Raw genomic sequence first — 22,352 nt, forward strand, 5'->3', positions numbered from 1 at the left:
AGTCTGTAGTGTTAGTGTGCCTCTGCCAGGTTAGATTATTTCAGAAAATGTCAGAATATCCAGCATTGCATTTTGTATTTGATACTACACAGTAAGAAGTCTTCAAATAGTCTCTGGTTTCATTCCTAAGGGGAACACCAGCTTTTACATGAACAGGTCCAAAAATAGTGTTCTGATGGTTTTCCTCTAAATCCTAGATCGAGATTCTAGCATTGCCTAGATGTCTTTAGTTTATCTAGCCACTTTATCTTAAAACTAGATTGAATGGCTCAACCCTTACTGATCCTAAAATAAAGCCTAGTACCTCTGGAACAGTAATGGCAGAGTAGCTGTATACTTTGCGGTGGGGAGATGTAACTGCCCTGAGTCCCCTGTCTTGAATGATCTAGACTGTTTCAAAGGTGAGCTGAAAGGATAAATCTGCAAAAATCCAGCTGTACTTGCTGTATATGAAAAATTCTGTATCTGTTCACAGGCAGTTAAATGTACCTGATATGTGCAACTGGATTTTGTTGTTTATACCCAGTTTGCCTCCCATTGGAAAATTTGGCATAATAATGTGTTTAGCATGAGGTGAAGCCAAAGTTGGAAGACTTACACATTGGTATAAAGTGTCTTCAGTTCTTCTCTAAGCAGTATAGAATAACAGTACTTTGAGTGCAGATAGTGTTCCATCTGGGTCTGAGAGTTCAAAGGGATATGATGATTTAGGGAAAGAAAACTAATTATTGCTATTTGATTTACCTTGACTGTTGTTTGTTGCAAAAAACAAAGGCCAGTTTTTTGCATTGGGATTATGTGGTTCTGATTTACAAATCCAGATATTTCTCTCTAAGAGGTACCTTAAGGGGGGATGAACTGGGAGCAGGTGAGATGCGATTCAGGTTGGGATGGAAGAATCTGCCTTGAAAATACAGTACTAGGTGTAAAAGATGTGGTGTTGATTGATTGATCCAGCATGACAAATATACAATACAAGAGGGAATTTGGTTTCTGGACATGAGAAGCTTAGGTCAGAAATTGGTATCTTCTAAGCTTTATTTCTTTGACATTTATTTAATACTGAATACAAAAGTCTTTTTTTCCTCATAGTTTTATCACCTGTTAAACTAGAGTATTCACTTTTTGGCAGAGAAGAATCCTCTGAAGACGCACAGTTTCTCATGTTCAGAGCCAAATAAAATAAACTTCTTATATGAAAGAGTTTTATTATGATTAGCTGACACATTATGTACCAGTTTCTTAATCCTGTAACAACTGAATCATTGAACAGATTGATCTAAACCAAATCTTAAAATCAAAAATATCCAAATTGTTTTGTGATTGTTAAAGTAAAAATAAAGGAAACAGTGAGACAAAATTTGTGGCTTGGCAGTAATTTTAAATTCTGAAATTAAAAATGAATAGTTCATATAGCACATTACATGGATATCTAAAATGAGGTTATGGATTTGTTTGCTGCCTTACATCCAGTGGCTTACAGATACATTGTGCAAGATCTCATGGAAACAGATCTTTACAAGCTCTTAAAGACTCAACACCTCAGCAACGACCACATTTGTTATTTCCTTTACCAGATCCTGAGAGGGTTAAAATATATTCATTCAGCCAATGTGCTGCATCGTGACCTCAAACCCTCCAACTTGCTGCTTAACACCACTTGTGATCTCAAGGTTAGTTGGAACCTTCTTGCAAGTTAGTCATTTTTCAGCCAAATTAAACTCCCTTGTACAATGACTTAATACAGTGGTTCTCATCCAGAGGTCTGAGGCGCCCTGGGGCACCGCGAGCAGGTTTCAGGGGCTCCTCAAGTTCAGTGTAAGACTCTTAGGGCCCAGGACAGAAAGCTGAAGTCCTTCTGCGCAGGACTGCATCCTGGGGCTGAAGCAGAAGCCTCAGCAACTTAGCTTATGGTGCTCTCTGTGGTGTGGGGCTCCAGGCAGTTGCCCTGCTTGTTACTCCCTAAAAAAAAACAGTTGTGGCACAGCTGGGTTGTGGAGTTTTTATAGCATGTGGGGGCCTCAGAAAGAAAAAAGTTGACAACCCCTGACTTAATAAACTACTTGCTGTAGTCGTGAAACTTTTGTTGTGAATAATGTGAGCTTTTCTTGATAACATTGCTAAACCAGCTTTTGTTAAAGAACAGTCTTTGTAAACTAGTGCTAGACTTGGTTTCTGCATAATAGTTTGTAACTTTCTCACCTGTGAATCAGCTATCCTTTCCGTAAACACATTCATTTTACTTTCAAGTAACCCCTGTTAATTAGTGTAATCTTAAATGTATCCTGTAGTATATAGACAGAGATGCACTGATTTGTTTTTTTCTCACCTCCCCTTAAAATTATCAAATGAAAACAGTGACAGCCACTTTTGGTGAACCAAAGCATAGGATAATATAGAACCACAAGTAATGACTATATATTTAAGGCCAAAAAAACTGTTGCCACCTTGAGGCAGATTTTTGACTCTCCCACTAACTTCCTAAGAAACTTTTTTTTTGGCACCTGAAACTCCTCAGGAGTAGTCTATGCCTAGAAAATAACTTCTCGGAAAGAGTTTAATTTAAAATGCCCTTTCCATCAAGAATTATGGGAGTATAGAAAAAATTAAGCCTCTATTTTGATGTTAAACTGTCGGTCTAATGTTACAAGCTCTGCTCCACCTAATTAAGCTTTTTTTAAAAAATGTCTCTAGTTATCTTATAAAGGCAGTCTTCAAAATATAAGCCCAGTAACTAGGCTTATAACTTTGTCACAACTAGTTTTAAGAAAAATCATTCTGCCATTCAGCTGTGTACTTGCTCATCCCAAACACTGATTACTGGAGTGCTTACCTTGAGTTCTTGCTTTTGTTAGCTGGCCCCTCCCAGTCCCATAATGCATGGAAGGCAAGTGATACTGGAATATTGGTCCTATGCTGGTGTCTTCTGACCCCTTGCTCTGGGGTTTCAGCCACCCTTGGAGACACCTTCTCCTTTAAGGAAGGAAACAGGCATTGGTAAAAATCTTCAGCCTCCTATAAGGTAGAGGCTGGCAGCAGTAGAAGAGTCCGTGTGTACCCTCAAGGGATAACAGGTGCCATTTTGACCCTAGAAAGAAAGTCATAAAAAAGAAAGTCGAGAGGCATGAGCCAAGAGAAATACGTGGAATGTGACTTTTGTGAGCACTAATCCTATTTATTCCCAGTGGTACTTCAGGCACTACAGGACTATTTAACTATGTTATGTGCTCTCCAAACACGGAAGACAGTCCAGCTCCAAAGAGCATGCTTCTGAACAGTTACTATGTATATGGTTGAACAACAGGGCTGTGAAAAAAAACAGCTATTTGGCAGCAGACTAGCAATGCATTACTAGATCCTAGCACAAGTGGCATGATCATGGGCATGACTGTTGGACAGTTTGACCCTTGGCCTATTTGTGTCTTTGTATCTAAACATCTGTAAAATGATAGCTATAGATGGATTTAAATCATGGATAAAATGAAATAGAATAATTTTGCATTTTAAAAAATCAAACATTTTTAGAGGAACAGCTCCCTCTAGGGTGGAGGGTATAAGGTATAACCTTTGGAGATAGCAGTGTTTGGATATTTTTGAATAGCGAAAGGAGGGAGAGGCATCTTTAGTGGCTTCTCTCGGGAACTGGGGTTCTAACAATGTGAAATGAAACTTTTAGAGTAGTTACTATTTCTTCAGGTTATGCTAGCAAAGTAACTTCATTGAGCCCTTAAATATGGTTTAACTCATGCCATTGAACTTAGCTGCGGCTTTTTTCTCTTGGAGACAATCCTATTTATTTATACTGTTTGCTCAAGCCTCTTACCAAAGGCTCTCTAATCAATGAAAGTGAGACTTTCAGTTGCTGCAACCATTCTTTTTTTCCTGACTAGCAACTTTTTTACTTGAAAAACTTTTCTGTTTTTACTGCTGAGAACTTAGGGTCTGTATTGTGGTGCCACAATGCATAATTTAATTTGTTTTTTTGTAACTGACCATATGTGATTCTCCTGTCATACTTCACTATTTACTTCCAAATGTCACCAGCCTATTACAAACATTTGATATAATCCTAAAAGGAAAATTTTTGTTGGTGATTACATTAAGAATTACATTTAAAAAAATGTAAATTGTCAAGAATCAGCCTCCATCAGAAAATGGAAAAGCAGAATAAAGGATAGAAGAAATAATTTTAGGATTATTGTTGACACTTTGCATCTGGAGAGGGAGATGTTTCTCCTTGATAAGGCCTCCTGAGTTTCTACATAATACTACATAATCTATTTTTGACTACAAGATAAGAAGTAAGGAATTGTCATTTCCTTTTCTTGAATTCACAATTAAGTATATATAACAATTCTAGGGAAAAATCCCACTTCATTGTCTATATTTATCTTTGTTTCATTATCCTGCACATTCTGTATATTGGTAGTTTATCTGGGAGGAAATATTCTACCCATAGCCATAGTGGTTCTCTGATGGAGAGAAAGTTCCTCTGTGATAAACTTCTTGTATAGACTGTTCCATTTTGTAAACTGTTCCTCAAGAAGGAGAAGTGAAAGCTTACTCATGTGGCTGAATCTCAAGTCACTCAATGAGCCAGTCACTTGCCCAGTGAGATAATAGACATTAGAAGTTGGCCAGTTTCCCAGAGAACTGTCTGTCTTTAAATTTTCCATTTTCTTCCATTCTCTTACAAAAACAAAAAGTGGCCCTTTCACCTTTTTTTCTTCTCCTCCTCCCCTGCCTTGGAAAAGGGAAAAAGTCTGTAGCAAGCACCATCCTTTTCAAAATGTGCCTGGAATGACCTCCCTCATTCCTAAGGCTTGCCACTCCCTCCATCAGCTAGAGCTCAACTTTCTACAGTGTCTTCACCAGAAGATAGACAAAAGCGATCTCCCACTTTCTGCTGAATTTTGCAGTCTGGATAAGAATTGCTTCTCATTGTTGTGATCTAGGTTTGTCCAATACTTAATATGTCATGAAAGAGGTACCAGGACTCGAGCAATCTTTTTTTTTTTTTTTTTTTTTTTTCCATCACTGATGTGGCAAGCCCAAAGGTGCCGGGACTGTGAAATGCCAAGCCTAGAGGTACTGGGGCTTAGCCCTGGCACAAATTAAGCACTGGGTGTGTCTGCCCAAAAGGTTGATGATCTTTTTGCAGCTTTTCCCTTCCTCAGCAGTCTGCATTCTCCCCAGTCTACCGCTATCTCATGGCTCAGTAGTATGCCTCTGTTGCATTGACTGCATTGTGGTGGCAATAGTTTCTTAAAAGAGAAGTACAGAACTATGCAGAGGAAGTACTAGCAGTGTGCAGTATATAGATCATAGAAAACCATTAATGAGCAGGAAGTGGTTCTGCTAATATCCAATTATTCTCTCTCTCCCAACCCAGCTACAAGATAATAGGCCTGCACCTAAAATTCAGGAATTAGTCAATTTCTGTTCTGTTTATGGCTTTTCCACAAACTCATTGTGTGATATGAGCAAATAATATTAAACTTTTGTGCCTTGATTTCCTCATCTTCAAAATGAGGATACTTGCCTATCTCATACAAAAGTTATGAAGCTTAACTCATTCTTTATAAAGCACTTTGAAATCTTTTCATGACCGGGCAGCATGTGAATGCAAAATATTCATAATTTCTTTGTTTAGATTAGTTAAATTATGTTTTTAATCTATATATTTTTCTAGATATGGAGAAAACAAATTTACATGTTAAAATTACCCTATCATTGCATGACTTATAGCCTTACAATGGCTTGAGGGAAGATAGTTTGGGTAGTAACTAAGATGAATTATAACATTAAAATTTGTATTTCTTGTACTGTTTTTTTAATTTAAAACCAGATTTGCGACTTTGGACTGGCTCGTGTCGCAGATCCAGATCATGATCACACAGGGTTCCTGACGGAATATGTAGCCACACGTTGGTACAGAGCACCTGAAATTATGTTGAATTCTAAGGTAAGGACTGTAGATGGACCAACAAGGAAAGTATGCTACAGGATAGCCGAGATTTGTATTACAGTAGAGTTCCCTTTAAATCATATTGTTCATGTCATTGCTGGCTACTGAGCAACTTAAATAGTGCTTAAGATGTCTTCACCAAGAAGACTGCCAGAACCAATAGAAGATTTTAAATGTAAGGGGTTTGACTTGGTTGTTTGTGCAGGCTAGCAAACGCCTGCATTAATGTATACAGTACTGCTTTATATATGAAGTGCTTATATTCTATGTAGTCTAGTACACATTTTTTCTAGTTTTCCAAGAGAGGAGGTGGGAGTTGATTAGAATTTTGGTGTATCAGCAGCAAGGCCATAGGACTTCAGTTCCTTTTTGTTTTAAGTTTGAAAACCAAATATTGCAAATTATCACTTGCTCCTTTTACCCTTTTTACTGCTAGTCGAGGTTTCCCAGAATTGTGTTAGCATGTTTCAGAGAGAACTTCAATCTAATAGCAAGAGGATTACCAGATTCCAATTTAAATATGCATATAGCACTTTTTCTTGGACATATTACATTCCTCATGGAATTTAATTGCTTAGCACATTAGTTACTTTACACTGTAGACAGAACCATGTTAAGTGTAACCAGGCTTTGATATGTTTATCTGACACGGTTACAGCTAACATGATTCAATATGTCTGTGCAGGAGGACTTTTCCTGGCACAACTATGTATCAACCATGGTGTACTGCCCACACCACCTATGCTGCACAGCCATGTTTGTAACAGTGCAATCTGGGTAAGTCTGGGCTACCTCTTGTCCCATCTGCTTGTGCCAGAGGCAGAGGGTTGTAGGTGGTCTTTCACATTTTTGTGGTGTCTTCCTAAGCAGACACCTGAGAGTTAGCTCTAACTAACCTGGTTAGGTCCTATATACACAGCAGAAGAAACATAACAGAAGCTTTCTAGAGCCTGGAAATCTGTCAAGATCACTAGCAAAGTAAACACATGGTACGCTTCCCTCGTGGCTCACAGCAGAAGTGAAGTAGGGATGTGTGAGTGGAACCTTGTTCAGTGCCCTTCCCCCATGAGCTGGGGAGACCATGTCCCATATTACATCTCCTGCACCAGTCCTACCAACCATCAGGGGCTGGTATTTCAAAACCCAGAATTCTCCAAGTGGCTCATAGAAGCAGGTAGTTCAACCGTAGCACAGCTTCAGAACAGCTGGACCCTTGCTGCTCACCCTCCTGATATCAGCACCTCACAGGTCACTTCAAGGCACAATAGCTGTCTGTTTCTGTTGCCATATCCTCCCAATTTCCTCTTGCCTCTCACACCTCACCCTCCTAAAAGCCTGCTAATTAATTTTTAAATTGTGTAAGATGTCACATGATTTCTTTACAAAATTCTGTATACCCAAAACCATTTATACATGTTTGTGTGTGTATGTATATGTGTGATATATATATATATATGTGTGTGTATATGTATATGTATGTAAATATACTATGGCGCTTATACTATGGCTCTAAAGTAACCAGGTAAACTTATTTTTGTAACTTTTGTCCTTCCTTATTCTTTTTACCAACTCACAATCCAAAGGCTTGTTACTCTGAATATTTTGTGGCCTAATACTTTGATTGTAGAAGCTTTGGGGAAAGGACCATGTGTGTGTATTTGAAATATGCAACATGCTTCTGGGCACTATGGTTCTTACATTTCGATATATAATTGTGTAAGTTACTTACAATTTTGGTAAAATCAAACTTGGTACGATCTACGGTTACAAGGTGTTCTATGACAGCTAAACATTATTAAAATCTATTATGTAGACAGGCCCTGAAATCAGAGAATTCACAAAAATACATTCAGTTTTCAAACTGAATTGGCAACAGCTACAACTAAATTTAAAGAGATGATCTCTTCTGGATTAAGAAATATTGTGCATTTCTTCTCCAAGTAAAGCATTACTTTCACTCATATTTTTGACACACATTGCTTGATTATTCCTCGCTGCACAAGAATAATTATATAACAGTATGATGTCTTACGCGTGACTCATCTAAATCACTAAATTACACTGGTGCCTTATCTTTCAAAACCACAGTACTTTAGCACATATAACCTGTTACTGTGTTAATTATACAATGAAATATCAAAAGGGCTTCTTTTCTCCTCCCCCTCAGGGTTATACCAAGTCTATTGATATCTGGTCTGTAGGATGTATTCTGGCAGAGATGCTCTCCAACAGACCCATCTTTCCAGGAAAACATTACCTTGATCAGCTGAACCATATCCTTGGTAAGCTTTTTATAAAAAGTAGTTTCTGTTTCCACACTTGCCTCTTACCTCATTGGTGGATCCCTACCAACAATACCAGGCTTAGCCACCCATTTATCCACCTCTCCAACAGCTGTCTCCATGCTTTCTTCCACTGTATTATATGTATGGAATCCGCTTCCTGAAGATTTCTGCAAGACCACTGCTCTCTCCATCTACATATTTCTGTTGTGATGCCTTCTAGAAATGATCAACCTAGTTTGAAGGGCAGTTGAGGATAGCTAAATCTTACTTATATCGGAAAATATTTTTAACTGGTTTACAACCATAAAGTTCTGCATGTTATAAGCCTATGTAAATGTGGGATATTTTTATTGTTATCCTTGTTCCCTCTCTCCCTTCCCTCCCATTATTTGTTATAATCACGTTGTGCATCTAGAGTAATGGGCCTCTAGCCTGATTGAATCCTCTCGATGCTATCACATATATAAATCAGTAATAATAATTATAAAGAAGGGTTCATACAGTATCGCTCTACTAGTGAACAGTCCAAGCCACTTGTTTAAGTCAAATAACTTTTCTGGAGACTGAAGAGATGATCTCTTCTTTATTGTATTGATGATGATGATGATGATATTAAATTGACTATTACAAAATAAAAATTGAGGTTCATTTTTAGTTCACTTGTTGAGAATCAAATTTAGCTCATTTAATTTTTGATAGTACCTATTTTTCTATAAGCTGATCAAAAATCAATTCTCCATCACAGACTGATACAAGTCTAATATAAAAATGTCTGTGGGTGACGATGAAACCTGGTCAGAATTGTTTGTGAAAGCTATTTGTATCAAATTACTTCATCTATCACTTTTTTAAAAAATAAATCTGAGCAGTAATAATACAGTAAAAGCAGAAATCTTTTAGTCTTATCAAAAGCTTGTAATGTGGCTGTTTCAATATATTTTCCATATGAATGAAATTCTTTTGTATTTTTTAGGTATACTTGGATCTCCTTCTCAAGAAGACTTAAATTGTATAATCAATTTAAAGGCCAGAAACTACTTGCTTTCTCTGCCACACAAAATTAAGGTACCATGGAACAGGTTGTTTCCAAATGCAGACCCCAAAGGTATTTTATATTTTTGCTACGTTACACTTGTCTTGATTTTTAATGATGGAAAGCAGCACAAAAAGCAACCAACGGTGGGATTTTCAGAACTGCTTAGGGATTTGTACACAGTTCTTAGTAAAGATAATGAGAATTTGGCATCCAAATCTCTTAAACTGCTTTGAAAAAAAAATCTCATTTTAATGTTATAGATAAGCATGACAGTTTTTTTTATCAACTTTTACCTCCTTTTTAATCTTAAATTAGCAGCATCTATCCTGGCCCCTCTATTTACATCAGTCTGGGAAAAGGAAAAAGTGCCAGATGAGTGGACCAATGGGGTTATAGTGAAGATACCAAAGAAAGGAACTCTGTGATTGTAATAACTGGCATGGTATCACACGTGTATCTGTGCCAAGCAAAGTATTGTGTAAGATCATAGTCCAGCATATATCAGAGGCAGTTGATAACTTTCTCAGAAAAGAGCAAGTTGGTTTTCAGAAAGGGTGTGGATGCACAGACCAGATCTTCACTCTACGAAACATAATAGAACGGTGCTTAGAATGGCAACGGCATTCTCTACATAAATTTCATAGACTTTGAGAAGGCTTTTGATAGCATTTACAGGACCAGCCTATGGTGCATTCTGCGGGCATATGGAATTGCTTTCCATATAATCAAAATCATCCAAAGCTTCTATTTCAACTTTACATGCAGTGTTGATCACAGTGAGCTCAGTTTTGAAGTCAAAACAGGAGTACGTCACGGGTGTGTCATGTCTGCAATCCTCTTCAATATTGCCATTGACTGGGTAATGCAGTGTACAACAGAAGACATGCCAAAAGGCATTAAATGGACATGCTTCTCATCCCTTGAAGACCTGGATTTTGCAGATGATGTCACTCTATCACATACCCAGCACCATATACAAGAAAAAACAACTCAACTCAACGCATTCAGCCAGCAAATTGGACTGAAAATCAACCATAATAAGACTGATATCATGACCTTTAATATTGCCTCACCATCACCACGGATAGAGGATTGTTCTCACCAATGTAGAAACATTCACATACTTGGGCAGCACCATCAGCCAGGACGGTGGAACAAGCCAGGACATCCAGAACAAAATCAATAAAGCCAGGAACACCTTCGGGAACTTAAATACAGTCTGGAAATCATCAAAATACAACACCAAAACCAAACTGAAGGTTTATCTGAGCTGCATACTTTCAACACTACTTTATAGTGCAGAATGCTGGGGAATGAGAAAGTACGACATGTTGAAACTGTCGTCATTCCATACAACCTGCCTCAGAAAAATCCTCTGTATCTTTTGGCCCAGAACAATTTCAAACCAAGATCAAGAGGATCTGAGCATCATCATTGCCAGGAGGCATTGGAGATGGATCGGTCATGTGCTTCAAATGGAAACTGATTCCATCACCAGAGTAGCAATAAATAGACACCTGAAGGCAAGCGAAATTGAGTCCACCCAAAAACAACATGGCGAAGAGCTGTGGAAGCCGAGCTGGAAAACCTGGGGCACAACTGGGGAATCATTGAAAGATTTGCCAAAAACAGGCAGGAGTGGAGGAGCTTCAATGCTGCCCTAAATGCCAGAGGCGTAATAAGAACATGATGATGATGACCTCCTTTTTAAACTCATTGGCTGTAGCATCCATATTTCCCAAAATTGGTTTCAATGAATTTGACTTCAGTATATAAAATTGAAATCTCAATTTTCCATCACCAAGGAGTTAATATGCTAAAAATTAGTTGTCTAAGTGTTGGAATTGAATTTGAACCCAGAGACCCCAGTTCAATTTTGAACTCATTGGAGGTCACAAATGAAAGGGGTTTTGGTAATCTCATCTCTGTTCCTGTTGGATGTTTGTGTACATCACAAAATCGTACAGTTTGATAAGATTGGCAGATTTTGTCTGACCCAGAACTGCTTAGCTACCAAAGTGATAGTCATCTTAAAAATACCTTAAATATCGTTTTGTGTTTTGTGTTTCAAGATAGAGATGCATTGTCAGAATGAAGTTTTCTTTTTCGAGTGCTTGCTTATGTCCATTCCATATTAGGTGTGTCTGGTTGCCACCTGCACAGGTGCCGGAAGTTTTTCCCTCAGCATCCCTGAGTGTTCCTTCCTTTGAAAAAAAAATGCATTGCTTCATTTTGACCTTTAGGATCCATCTTAAGAGCATCTGAAAAAAGGAATAGCTGCTTTACTTCCAGTACACCCCTCTTCAGATTGGCCATCAGAGCAGCAGATTATGCAGTTTCCACTCCCAAATCTCGGTGAAAGAAACTGTAACAATGGGTGCTAAACTTGCACACAGGGGAGTCCATCTAGGAAGATACTCTGTTCAAGAGTTCGCAAAAAGAAAAGGAGTACTTGTGGCACCTTAGAGACTAACTAACAAATTTATTTGAGCGTAAGCTTTCGTGAGCTACAGCTCACTTCATCGGATGCATCGAAATGCATCCGATGAAGTGAGCTGTAGCTCACGAAAGCTTATGCTCAAATAAATTTGTTAGTCTCTAAGGTGCCACAAGTACTCCTTTTCTTTTTGCGAATACAGACTAACACGGCTGCTACTCTGAAATCTGTTCAAGAGTTGTGAAGCAATCACATCACAAGAACAATAGAATTAGAAACAGGATGGAGCTAGTGGCAGCAAGACTCTATCATGATGTCAGATATACCTGACAACTTCAAGGTTATATAAGTAAACAGACAAGAAGAACAAGCCAGTTTCTAATGCAGGAAGCAGAAGAAACATTGTGTCCTAAAAGGCAGGTTAAACTACAGAGCATATTAGTAGAGCATGTACATGCTTCTAAAATCTGGAGGGCAAGGTAGGAAATTATCAGTTTCATCCTTGTGGATGAAGCTTAGATTCAGCATAAGTTCAGAGTGCAGAATGAATCACCGAACCCTCCAGACCAGAGATTCAAATTTCTATGGGACAGTGTCAGCAGACAGGAAGCTGAGTTACTGTGGCTTACGATTCACAGCTCTGAATACAATAATCAGATGGTACAGGAAAGAGCGTTTTTTCCAGGCATCTGTGTAGGGCTAGTTTCCTAAAATGGAACACAGTGCAATAGCTAGTTGAGATTGTATCCATTTTAGAATTTGTCTGGGTTTACAAGTATGCGCCAATCCCCTATTTTAACTATGAAGATGGAATCTAGCTCCCCAACTTTTGCCAGAACAGTGTCTGAGTTAAATATTCTCAGTAGTGAATCGGGTATATTTCACAAGGACAATTATGCACACAGGAACTCTAGAAATGTTCTAGCCCAATATCCTAGTACAGCTCAGGAGGTTATACGTTGGTCCAGTTAATCACATCCCCCAAAATTTTGGTAACCTGGATGTAGCATGGGCAATTGAACTTCAGTCTATCCAATTCACTCGGTGTAAAGGAAAGAAAGTAGCTAATGACAAAGTGACCAGGTGAACTACAAAATATATGTATATGAGAGACATTCAACCAACAAGGAACTATCCTTCACTAGAGTTCAAAGCATGCTTCATAAGATTGCTGACATGCAATAATTATGGAAATAAGCAAAACTGCTACATGTTTCAATTCATATGTTTACCAAATATTAAGCTTGATTTATCTGACTCATTTGGTAAAAGTCCTAAAATGAGTTTTGTAGAAAGACTACTTGATTCTTTCTCTCCCTATTGTTGAATCCTGCTAGTTGCATCCCACATATACATAATTGTCAGAGCAATTATGAGAAAAATTTGGTCATTACATGTACATTTTTCATTGAACCAATGTTGGTCAATTCCTGGTTCGCCCACAAATCAGGAATCAGAACCATAGTTTTGAGAAGAGAACTGGTTAAGTGGAAAGCATGCTGGGCCTATGTTACCAAAGGACTAGTATTTAGGTTATTAATCGTTTTTTATAGTGTCACCAGCTATTTAAGTTAGTCTGAAATATAGTTGGTAGGAATTTCTAATGTTGCCTGCCATATAATTCAGTTCTAATTGCCTTAACATTCCTTCAGGGATAGGACCCACTTGCATACAGAATTCAGACATACTGTTTTACAGAAGAAATTCATAGTTAAAACCCAGGGGGTTTAATCTCTCTGTTTTGCATGTCCCCACAGTGGTTGTTCTGCGTTCGTTGACTTTGCACTCACTCTGAGTGGTACAGAATGTGCTAGGTTTGTAAAGTCCATAAAACCATTAATCTATGCTTCTAAGATACTGGTGGGCGGAGAGGGGAAGACTTCAAGAATTCAGTGCTGAATAAAGTTGACTTCCTGAATCCCTAGAGACACATTCTTTATTTTAGTACTGGCCTGTGATGATATGAATATTGCAAACCTAATGCATTCTGAGACTTCTCAATGGGAACAGGAAGTCAGAGATCAGAGAATAGGAACTTGAGGATATGAAAAGGGTAATAAAATAAAAATATTGGCATTCCTATTAACTACATTTGACTATTCTTCTGCTCCTATTAAGGGTAAGGTTGAAACATCTTCACACTATAATTAGCATTTAAAACAAAGGGCAATATTTGTGTTTATATTATTTTTAATATGATAGAACTTGCAGCATATGTTGACTTTTTGTTTAAAAAATTATTTCTCCTATTAGCACTTGATTTGTTGGATAAAATGTTGACCTTTAATCCTCACAAGAGAATTGAAGTGGAGCAAGCTTTGGCCCATCCATACCTGGAGCAGTATTATGATCCAAGTGATGAGGTAAAGGATTTTTTAACATAAATACTGTAGATGATTGTATAAGAAATCAGAGAAGCCCTTTTAAGGATACAGTTTGTATAGTGGATCTTGAAAAATTGCCAATAGTTAAATGAGTTCTGTATTTAAAATTGTTATAATTGTGTGTGTACACTGTGTATATAAAAAAATCACAATGCTTATACCAGGAAATATTTGAATTGTAGTTCCCTTTGGGACTTTAGAACAAGCATATTTTGTTGTGGATAAATGGCGAGTAATGTAGTAAGCTAAAATTTTACAGCATGGGTACTTTAAATTGGGTATTTTTCTTTAGGGATCTTAGTATGGATTTAGTAGATTAATTCTGGAAACCTAAATTTGAAAGCTTGTCAGAAATCTTTAAATACTACGCGAGTCTGGTCACACTTAGGCATGACTTTATTAGACAATGAAAAGCACTGTCTGACAAATCAAACCCTAAACTTAAAATTGTATTGGGCTTGTGTTAAAGTATAGTTACAGAAATAGAGCTATAAATGACACTTATGTAAATCCCTTGCTATTTCATTGTTTAGGTGAGTACTTGCAAATTGAATTTAAAGTTTCCCCTTCAAAGTAGTGTCTGTATTTCTTTCTATCAAAACAAAACAAAAAAAATTTAAAAACAACAAAAGGACTGTTAGATTTGTTGTTTTTACTCTGAATTGGATGGTGCCTTGGCAGTGAGCACATTTCATAGTGTGTGTAGTATATTTGCAGGTAAAATCTTGCTATAATGAAAGCAAATTTGCTTGTATTTAGAGAAAGGTAGTATTACTAACTTTTCATTATGGAAGATCTACTTAACTTCAATCCTAATTTAGAACTTGTATTTAATGCTTGGAAAAAATTGGATTAACTTTTGCAATCTAATTTTTCTATGACTTTCCCACTTTCATTTATTTTAGCTTTTTTCAGTTGTGTTGTCACATTCTCTAGATGCAATATGAAAAACATATTGGGTAGACAGTAGGAAAAAAGACCTAAGACCCCTATTATGAACTATTATCCCATAATGAACTACCATGCATCCAAGGGGTGGGAAACAAGGTAGCTGAGATTTTCCTTCGACTTTCCAGAAAAAATTCTGCCTCGTCATAAGATCTTGCCAGTGAAATTTCAGAAAGATTAGTTTAGTTTTGGTGACGTAGGGGAGAGTGGAAGTCAAAATTGGGTTTATAATGGAAGGTTAAGTGTCTCTCTGTAATTTGTCTTCAGGTAGCTACTCAGCTACAAGCTTTCACTTACTCAAATATTTCAATATGGTTTAAGTTTTGAATAGCTGTTCACTAAGAAATTATTTAAATCTTGGTAGAATCTGATATAAAAAATTAATTAAGAGACGGTCTGTTGTGCTATCCACTTCAGACTAATTGCTGTCTTAATATTTTATTGATAATTTCTGGGTTTTTTTTTAAAAAAAATACTAATGTCTGTCTTCCCCCCCCCTCCCCCTTTTTTTTAAGCCTGTAGCTGAAGCACCTTTCAAGTTTGACATGGAATTGGATGACTTGCCGAAGGAAAAACTGAAAGAACTAATTTTTGAGGAAACTGCTAGATTCCAGCCAGGATATCGATCTTAAATTGTGCATAGGTACATAAAGCCATAATCGTAATGAATCATGTAAAAGAAAGAAAGAGGAATGATAGAACTCCATGTAGTTATCATTAATGCAAAACTCGTAGCTTGTCATTTCATTACTATTGTAAAGCAGCCTTTAGCATCTAGTCATTTCTTTTAGAGTACTGATTTAACCTCAGTCATACTGTTTTAAAGAAATGGGTTTAATTTTCTCTGCAATGTTAAAATGCCTACTGGGAATCCAAGCAATTTCTGACATGCTTTTTATTTAATTTGTAGATTACATTAGAAGAGTGACAGTAAAACTGAAATGGAGCTTGCTTGAACAAAAGCTATGGCAACACTGTTGTTCAAATGTTATTGAAAAGATCTCTTAAAACATAATATCAATGTAAACTTAAAATATTTCAAAAACTTGTTCTAGATTGTTTCTATTTTTTAAAATAAACATTTAATGTTTCTATTGTTGTAATATAATGTAAAGAGGAAACATCATTGACCTAAACACAACAAGACTGTTTTATTGATAGTCATCCCAGTTTGTTTGAAAATACCTCCAGAATATTTGGTATATTATTCAAAGACATCTAAAAGATTTTATTTTCATTTTGATTAAATGAAGACAGTATAAATCATTAAGATTAGTCCAAAGTACTTTTGTGCTGATTGCTATTCACTCTCTCCATTGATAGTTTTTAATAGCACATTAACCCCCCCTCCCCCCTCAAAACCACCCAAACTGAAATTTGCAGGAACAATCCACCTCATGTGTAACTTGTTTATAAAATCTTGCCCACTCTCCTTTATCTACATCTTTCCTTGCTTGGACTTATTTTGTAATAGTCCTCTTTTTTTTAATAGTTTTACATTAATATACTTTAAGTCTCAACTTCCTGCATAATTATTCAGATTTACTCAGAGAATCTTTGACTAAAATTTTTCTGTGATACTGATAATTTAAAGTACTTTTAAATAGGCCATTGAATGAAGATTTGGATTGTATCATGGAAGTGGAAATGAAACATAAACTTTTACCTCTGGATCAAACATGTGAATACAGCTCAAAATGTCTGTTCTGTGCTCCTATGAGTGTATTGATTGATTAAAATTGAGTGTATTAATCAGTCCAGTTCAACAGCTGTCCACCACAACTGACATCCTTGTTGGTAGCCTCAAAAAAGAGTCCAAGGATTTATTGAGCCTGAGCACTATCCTTATCCATAGAGGGTGTCCCTGCTTGTCTGGGGCAGTGGCAATGAGAGAGGCATCTTTCCCTTACAGTTGCGTCTGTGCATCTGTTGCCAGATGGTAAGGATGATTCAGAAAGACAAATCCAGTCCCAGTGTTGTAATGTATGTGGTCTTGATGAGTCTAAATTTCTTTCTCAAGCCTACACTATTCCCTGAGATTCAAAATCTACTGTCTTGAGACTGGTCTCTGGCTTTGACAGCCTATATAAAAGTAGCTGATATTCTTCAATTCACAAAAGAATGTACGTAGTTTGTTACCTGAAAAATCATCTTCCTGTGTAGTAGTCATTATCAACTGTTTTCTCTACTATACATGCTAGTCTTCCTTGAGGAAGGTTTACCAAGGTGACTGTCCTGCAAATGTTAGGACATTCCACCAAGGCAATGGCTTGTTGAAAGAACTCTGCAGAACTATAGTTTCCCCATATTTGCCTTTTAACTGAGTACTGCAAGCTTGAATAGCTTTGCCTCCAGTTAGGTGATACATTTTAAGAACATTGGTTCCTGTTGAACTCCCTCACTATTCTATTTTTAGTACTGGTAGTAAGATTCCATCAGTTTGGATTGGTGGATCTGAGGGTACGGAAATAGGATTCTCTTAATCTTTCATTATTTGTAAATAATTTTGCATCTCAGGTACAGCAATCAAGAACATCCTCCTGGTAGTTTAGTATGTTTCCTGTGAGTAATAAATCAATTCATATTAGGAGTTCTGAAAATTTTCTCTCTTAGACAGTTTGTCTGAACATCAGGAAAGCTTCTATAGAACAAGGGCAAAAGAGGGTGGAATTTGAAAATCTTACAAATATATTGGTACTGCTGCCTTTGACTTTTGTGATTAGCTGCAACTTGTCAGTCCGAATTCATGTATGTGAGATACAGAAACACTGATAATTTTTCTTATCTTTAAATTACAATTTCTTGTTCAGATCTCCTTCATTTAAACATGGTTTTTTTTTTGTTTTTTGTTTTTTTTTGTAGGACAAGGACTTAAAGGACTGGGCATGCTCAAACGTTGCTGTTCCTCTTCCCAGTTCTTGTATCCTTGGTCATGTCTTATGGCCTATCTCAGCTTATCCACTAACTCCTTTGAGCCATTCAGGAGGGCAGTTACTGGTAGTTTTGGCTTTTTATGCTTTCAATTAATTCTTTAAGTCTGAAGAATTGTTATTGACAGTCCTATCCATAATGCCCATTGTTGACCTGTTGCAGTACTGTACTATAAGTGCACCCACTGCTGACCATACTTAACTGCTTGCTTTCTGGTTTGAAAGATGCAGTAGTTCCTTTCACTCCTGTATCATTAACCAAGCAGATAACTCATTAACCCATAGAAGTTTGCACCATGAACTGTGTTTTTCTGATTTACTGAAGTCACTGGCCTTTTTTAGGGAAAGCTACTATTCAGGGCACTTTAAGTCAGTGACATCCCAATTTTTTTGCACTTCGCCTTTATACAGTAACCGTTTACTCACAATGGGAACTCATTCGTATATACGGGATTACAGATTACAGCATAGGCCACATTTGCATTAATCTTGCTTATGCACTTGTTTAGGTTTCTTATTCTGTACATAAATTCTACACAGTATATTAGTGAATATCTAGGAATACAACTTAGTTAACAGAATTCATCTACCCATCTAGAACATTTTTTCCTATGTAGTGAAAAAAATCCTACATTTCCCCTGCCTTTTCTAAAAAGATTGTGGATACTTGTACCATTCTGGAGGTATAGTACTTCCAAAGTTCATGCTATATGTAGTGTTTACGAGATTTATGCAAAAAGAATGAAGTGGCAGCTCACTAATATATTTATTCACTGTGTGTTGAAAGATTAATAAAAAACACAATGGTATATTTACCTAATTATGAATGTTTTCCTTAGTAGAAGGCATCCATATGCATTAGTAAGCAGAGAAACCAAAATGTGCTGTTACTAAACTCAGTCTACTTACTATATATACCAATGTACTTTATACGCTTCAAATGAGGGTGATTAGTTTATATAACATTTGAATTTAATGAATAACATTCAGGGTTGTTGCTGAGAGAAACACTGCATCTTTAAATGAGAAAGTTTGAATTTACTTTTGCTACTACTGCACGTCAGCATCTCAAGTTAATTTCTTGCAACCTACATTATGATGATTTGTAATCAAGCCTCTGTGAACTCGTGACGTGAAGTACTGTTCTCTTGTCAAGTACTATCAAACTTTTCTGATGATGCTGAGTTACGACAGCCAAACAAAGCTAGCACTAAATCATGTTTAAAACTGTATACCTTTTAATGATATTTTCAAGTATTTGTTACTGAAATTGTATAATGTGGAGTTTCCTAGATGTTCTGTTCCAGTGCAGTGCCTCCTTTTCTTTCCCCACTGCTCTCTGTGGTGAGAAACTTGCCTTGTTTAAAATAATTACTGTGCCCTCGCATGACTGTTAAAGCTTTCTGTGCAAAGATGATTGTCTAAGTGCCACATGCCTATGATTGAAAAAAAATCTATTGTTACCTCTGAATTGTGTTCAACTGAAATGCTATTCAACAAATAACTTAGGAAAACTAGTTCTATTTTTAGCTTTTCATTTCTCTGCTGTCTTTTCTCACTTTATTTTGGCAGCAGTGAAGAACGGATTGTATAAAGACTGCCTGCTAATATGAATAAAATGCACTTGTAATTCATGGAAATAAATTTAAATCTTACATCTTCACATTAATATTAAGAATTAGTTTTTGGTATCCTTTTGGATAATGTGTTTGAATGAAAATCAGGTTCCGTTTGTTATTGTACTATATAAGGATGCTTGCTGGTATATTATCCCAGGCTTCCTCATAGCACTTCTCTGTCTGCTTTTCAAGATAATTTAGAAAGCCATTAACTTAAATTCTCAGTTTATAAGGGTGCTTACCAGATATAAAATTCTGAATTTTCATTTATTGTAGGTGGTGGTAGTCTGCCAAAACTAATTTTTAATAAACAAGGATTCATCTTCAAAGGGCATTTTCTGTTAGAAAAATCCTGTGGTCCATGAATACAATATATATTAGGAGCATTATCAGAATACTGCGAAGTTGATCGTTGAATTGCTGGTATAGAGCCTATGCTAACAACTTTTCTACAATACTGCACTTGACTGTTGATACTAGCGTAAAAATCTGTTTTGGGCGTGTCTACGCGTTATATCTTTACCAAAATACTTTCCTCACTCAGTTTCTAAAAGCTAAACTATATCTAGATTCTTGGACACTTGCATGATCATGGTCACTACAGGAGTTGATTTGGAAAAATATGGAAAGAAGACTGTTATTGAAACATTTAGTTTGTAACACCTCACCTTTAACTTATTAAGGAAGAGTTTTGGCAGCTTATTTCATGCACCCCCTTCCCATTCATCTTTTGACTATTTTCTTTTTAATATTAGATTTTTTTTGTATTACGAATTTACCATCAAGTTGCATCTCTAAAAAAGAGAAGCCATGGATTTGATTTACTAACATCTGGTGCTTTGGCTCTTTCTTCCTTAGCGATTATTGCTGAATCAGATTGGCATGAAACCACTAACTGCTTCATCAAAATGTCATTGGATGATGTTGAGTTGAACTCATTGTCTCAACTGCAGAAGCATGATTTTGTCAGGTTGGAGAATACTTTAAAAGAAGGTGCCTAGAATAACACTGTTATGTGAATTATTTCATCACTTCATGCCTGATTTTTCTTGCCTATCCTGTGTATTTGTAGATTGTTTCTGAAAATTCCCATACACTAGTGGAGAACCGAAAGGCATATTGTTATTGAGGTAACACATATGATATGCCTATTAAAAGTAAAGACATTTTTCTTATAAGGAATGTAAACGGAACTATCAAAAACATTCCAACCTTTATAGGTAAAGAAATGCAAATACATAAACATGTAATTCAAGGAAATTCTGTTTTGGTGGCTCTGGTGATAAACTTTTTGAGCTCTGCTTTCATGACTTTGGCATCAAAGTTCCTCATATCAATATTTTAGATAGTATATAAAATTTGGAGTGTGCAATCCACAATACAGGGTGAACAGTGTAATGCACTATTTGCTTTCAGGAGTTGGGGACGATTACATGGCCAAATGAAACCATAGATGAATTAAGCATAGTTATCTTTATTGAATGAATGAGGGGAAAACCTGTTGTTGCTGCCACCGTAATGTGCTACAATATATTTATACCATGTCACAAACAATCTGCTGAATAACGATACCGTAGATATAAACTTTTATTAATATATTTGCTTATGTTAGTGTAGCTTATGTAGCCCCCTGATTATTGATAAATTTATTGATTGATTTTATAGTGATATGGTATAAATATATGTCCTCGCAGACACAGATATGCACATGATTTGGGTCCCTTGCATAGTACTTTTATATTTGTACAGCAGTGTCTTCGAGCAATCCCAAATTTTAGGGGAAATATTTTTGTAAATGCAGTAGCTTAAAAAAGGCACTGAACAATCCTTTTGCATAAGTTTTGAACACATTGGTCTTTCAAATGGTTTAGTTGGTGGTGATTGAAATACATCACACTAAAATAATGAAAAGTGTACATTTAGTAAAATGAAGCTTACAGTGATACTTGTAGCATGTGCTGCGATCAAAACTATGTGATGCATTGGAAGAAATTTAAAAGTTGGAATATCTTTGTAAATCCAGAACAAATTTGTAAAGGTTCCAGGAGATTTACTTATATTGTTGCCTTTTCTTGTGTTGTATCAGTGTAGAACACTCTTTTAAAAACAAACAAACAAAAAACAAAAAAAAAACCTCAAACTGCTTTGTATTTGCTTTGTACTGTTGGTGCCTTCTTAGTCATGTGCCCCAAAAGTCCTGCATACCTAACTTAGTTACAATGATGCGTTTAAAAGACAAAACAAAGGAAAATTTTATAAAAATCATTTTCTGTATGTTCTTATTCATTTATATTGTAACAATTAAACATTTATATTGTGACTTATTTGTGATTTGGTTAATCTGTATAGAACAATTGTAAGTAGCAAAGGTTTGTATATTGTCTTGATTCTTTTGATGTTGTAAACGTGCATAATTTTTTTCAAAATCATTTAATTGAATGTTCTCTTTGTTTCTGACATCTGACTCTTGTAAAACAAATGCAAAGAAAATCATTAAATTGCGTCCCTGTATTACCAATGTAGCATAGTATTGTGCATATATAGAATGAGTGGAATTTCACTTTTTAATACTAATTGCTATCTTTTTACAAACCACCAATACATGTTAACTTATTACAGTTTTATTATTTAAAAATGGACTTTATCAGTTTAACCCTTTAATTGATGACTGTAACCTACATTAATCAAATATTGTTTAAAAATATACAGGAAACTGATGTTTGGGTTTTTGGGGGGCCCCCCATA

At 36.3% G+C, this 22,352-nt stretch overlaps 1 protein-coding gene and 1 long non-coding RNA gene across 2 annotated transcripts in view; one reads left to right on the forward strand and one right to left on the reverse strand.

Annotated features, from left to right (window-relative positions):
* LOC122456817 overlaps positions 1–3,051 on the reverse strand; it is a 61,716-nt gene extending 58,665 nt beyond the window's left edge. The window contains exon 1 of the long non-coding RNA XR_006275902.1: positions 2,834–3,051. This is a non-coding gene — a long non-coding RNA (uncharacterized LOC122456817). The remainder of the gene's footprint in view (positions 1–2,833) is intronic.
* MAPK1 (mitogen-activated protein kinase 1) overlaps positions 1–22,125 on the forward strand; it is a 49,922-nt gene extending 27,797 nt beyond the window's left edge. The window contains 7 exon segments of the mRNA XM_038373291.2: positions 1,484–1,673; positions 5,849–5,965; positions 8,136–8,250; positions 9,227–9,358; positions 13,980–14,089; positions 15,574–15,701; positions 17,921–22,125. Of these exon segments, the coding sequence (XP_038229219.1) occupies positions 1,484–1,673; positions 5,849–5,965; positions 8,136–8,250; positions 9,227–9,358; positions 13,980–14,089; positions 15,574–15,690 (781 nt within the window). The 3' untranslated portion in view covers positions 15,691–15,701; positions 17,921–22,125.
* Positions 22,126–22,352: the final 227 nt, after the last annotated feature.

Source organism: Dermochelys coriacea, chromosome 15 (assembly GCF_009764565.3).
Source record: "Dermochelys coriacea isolate rDerCor1 chromosome 15, rDerCor1.pri.v4, whole genome shotgun sequence".
Lineage (NCBI taxonomy): Eukaryota > Metazoa > Chordata > Testudines > Dermochelyidae > Dermochelys > Dermochelys coriacea.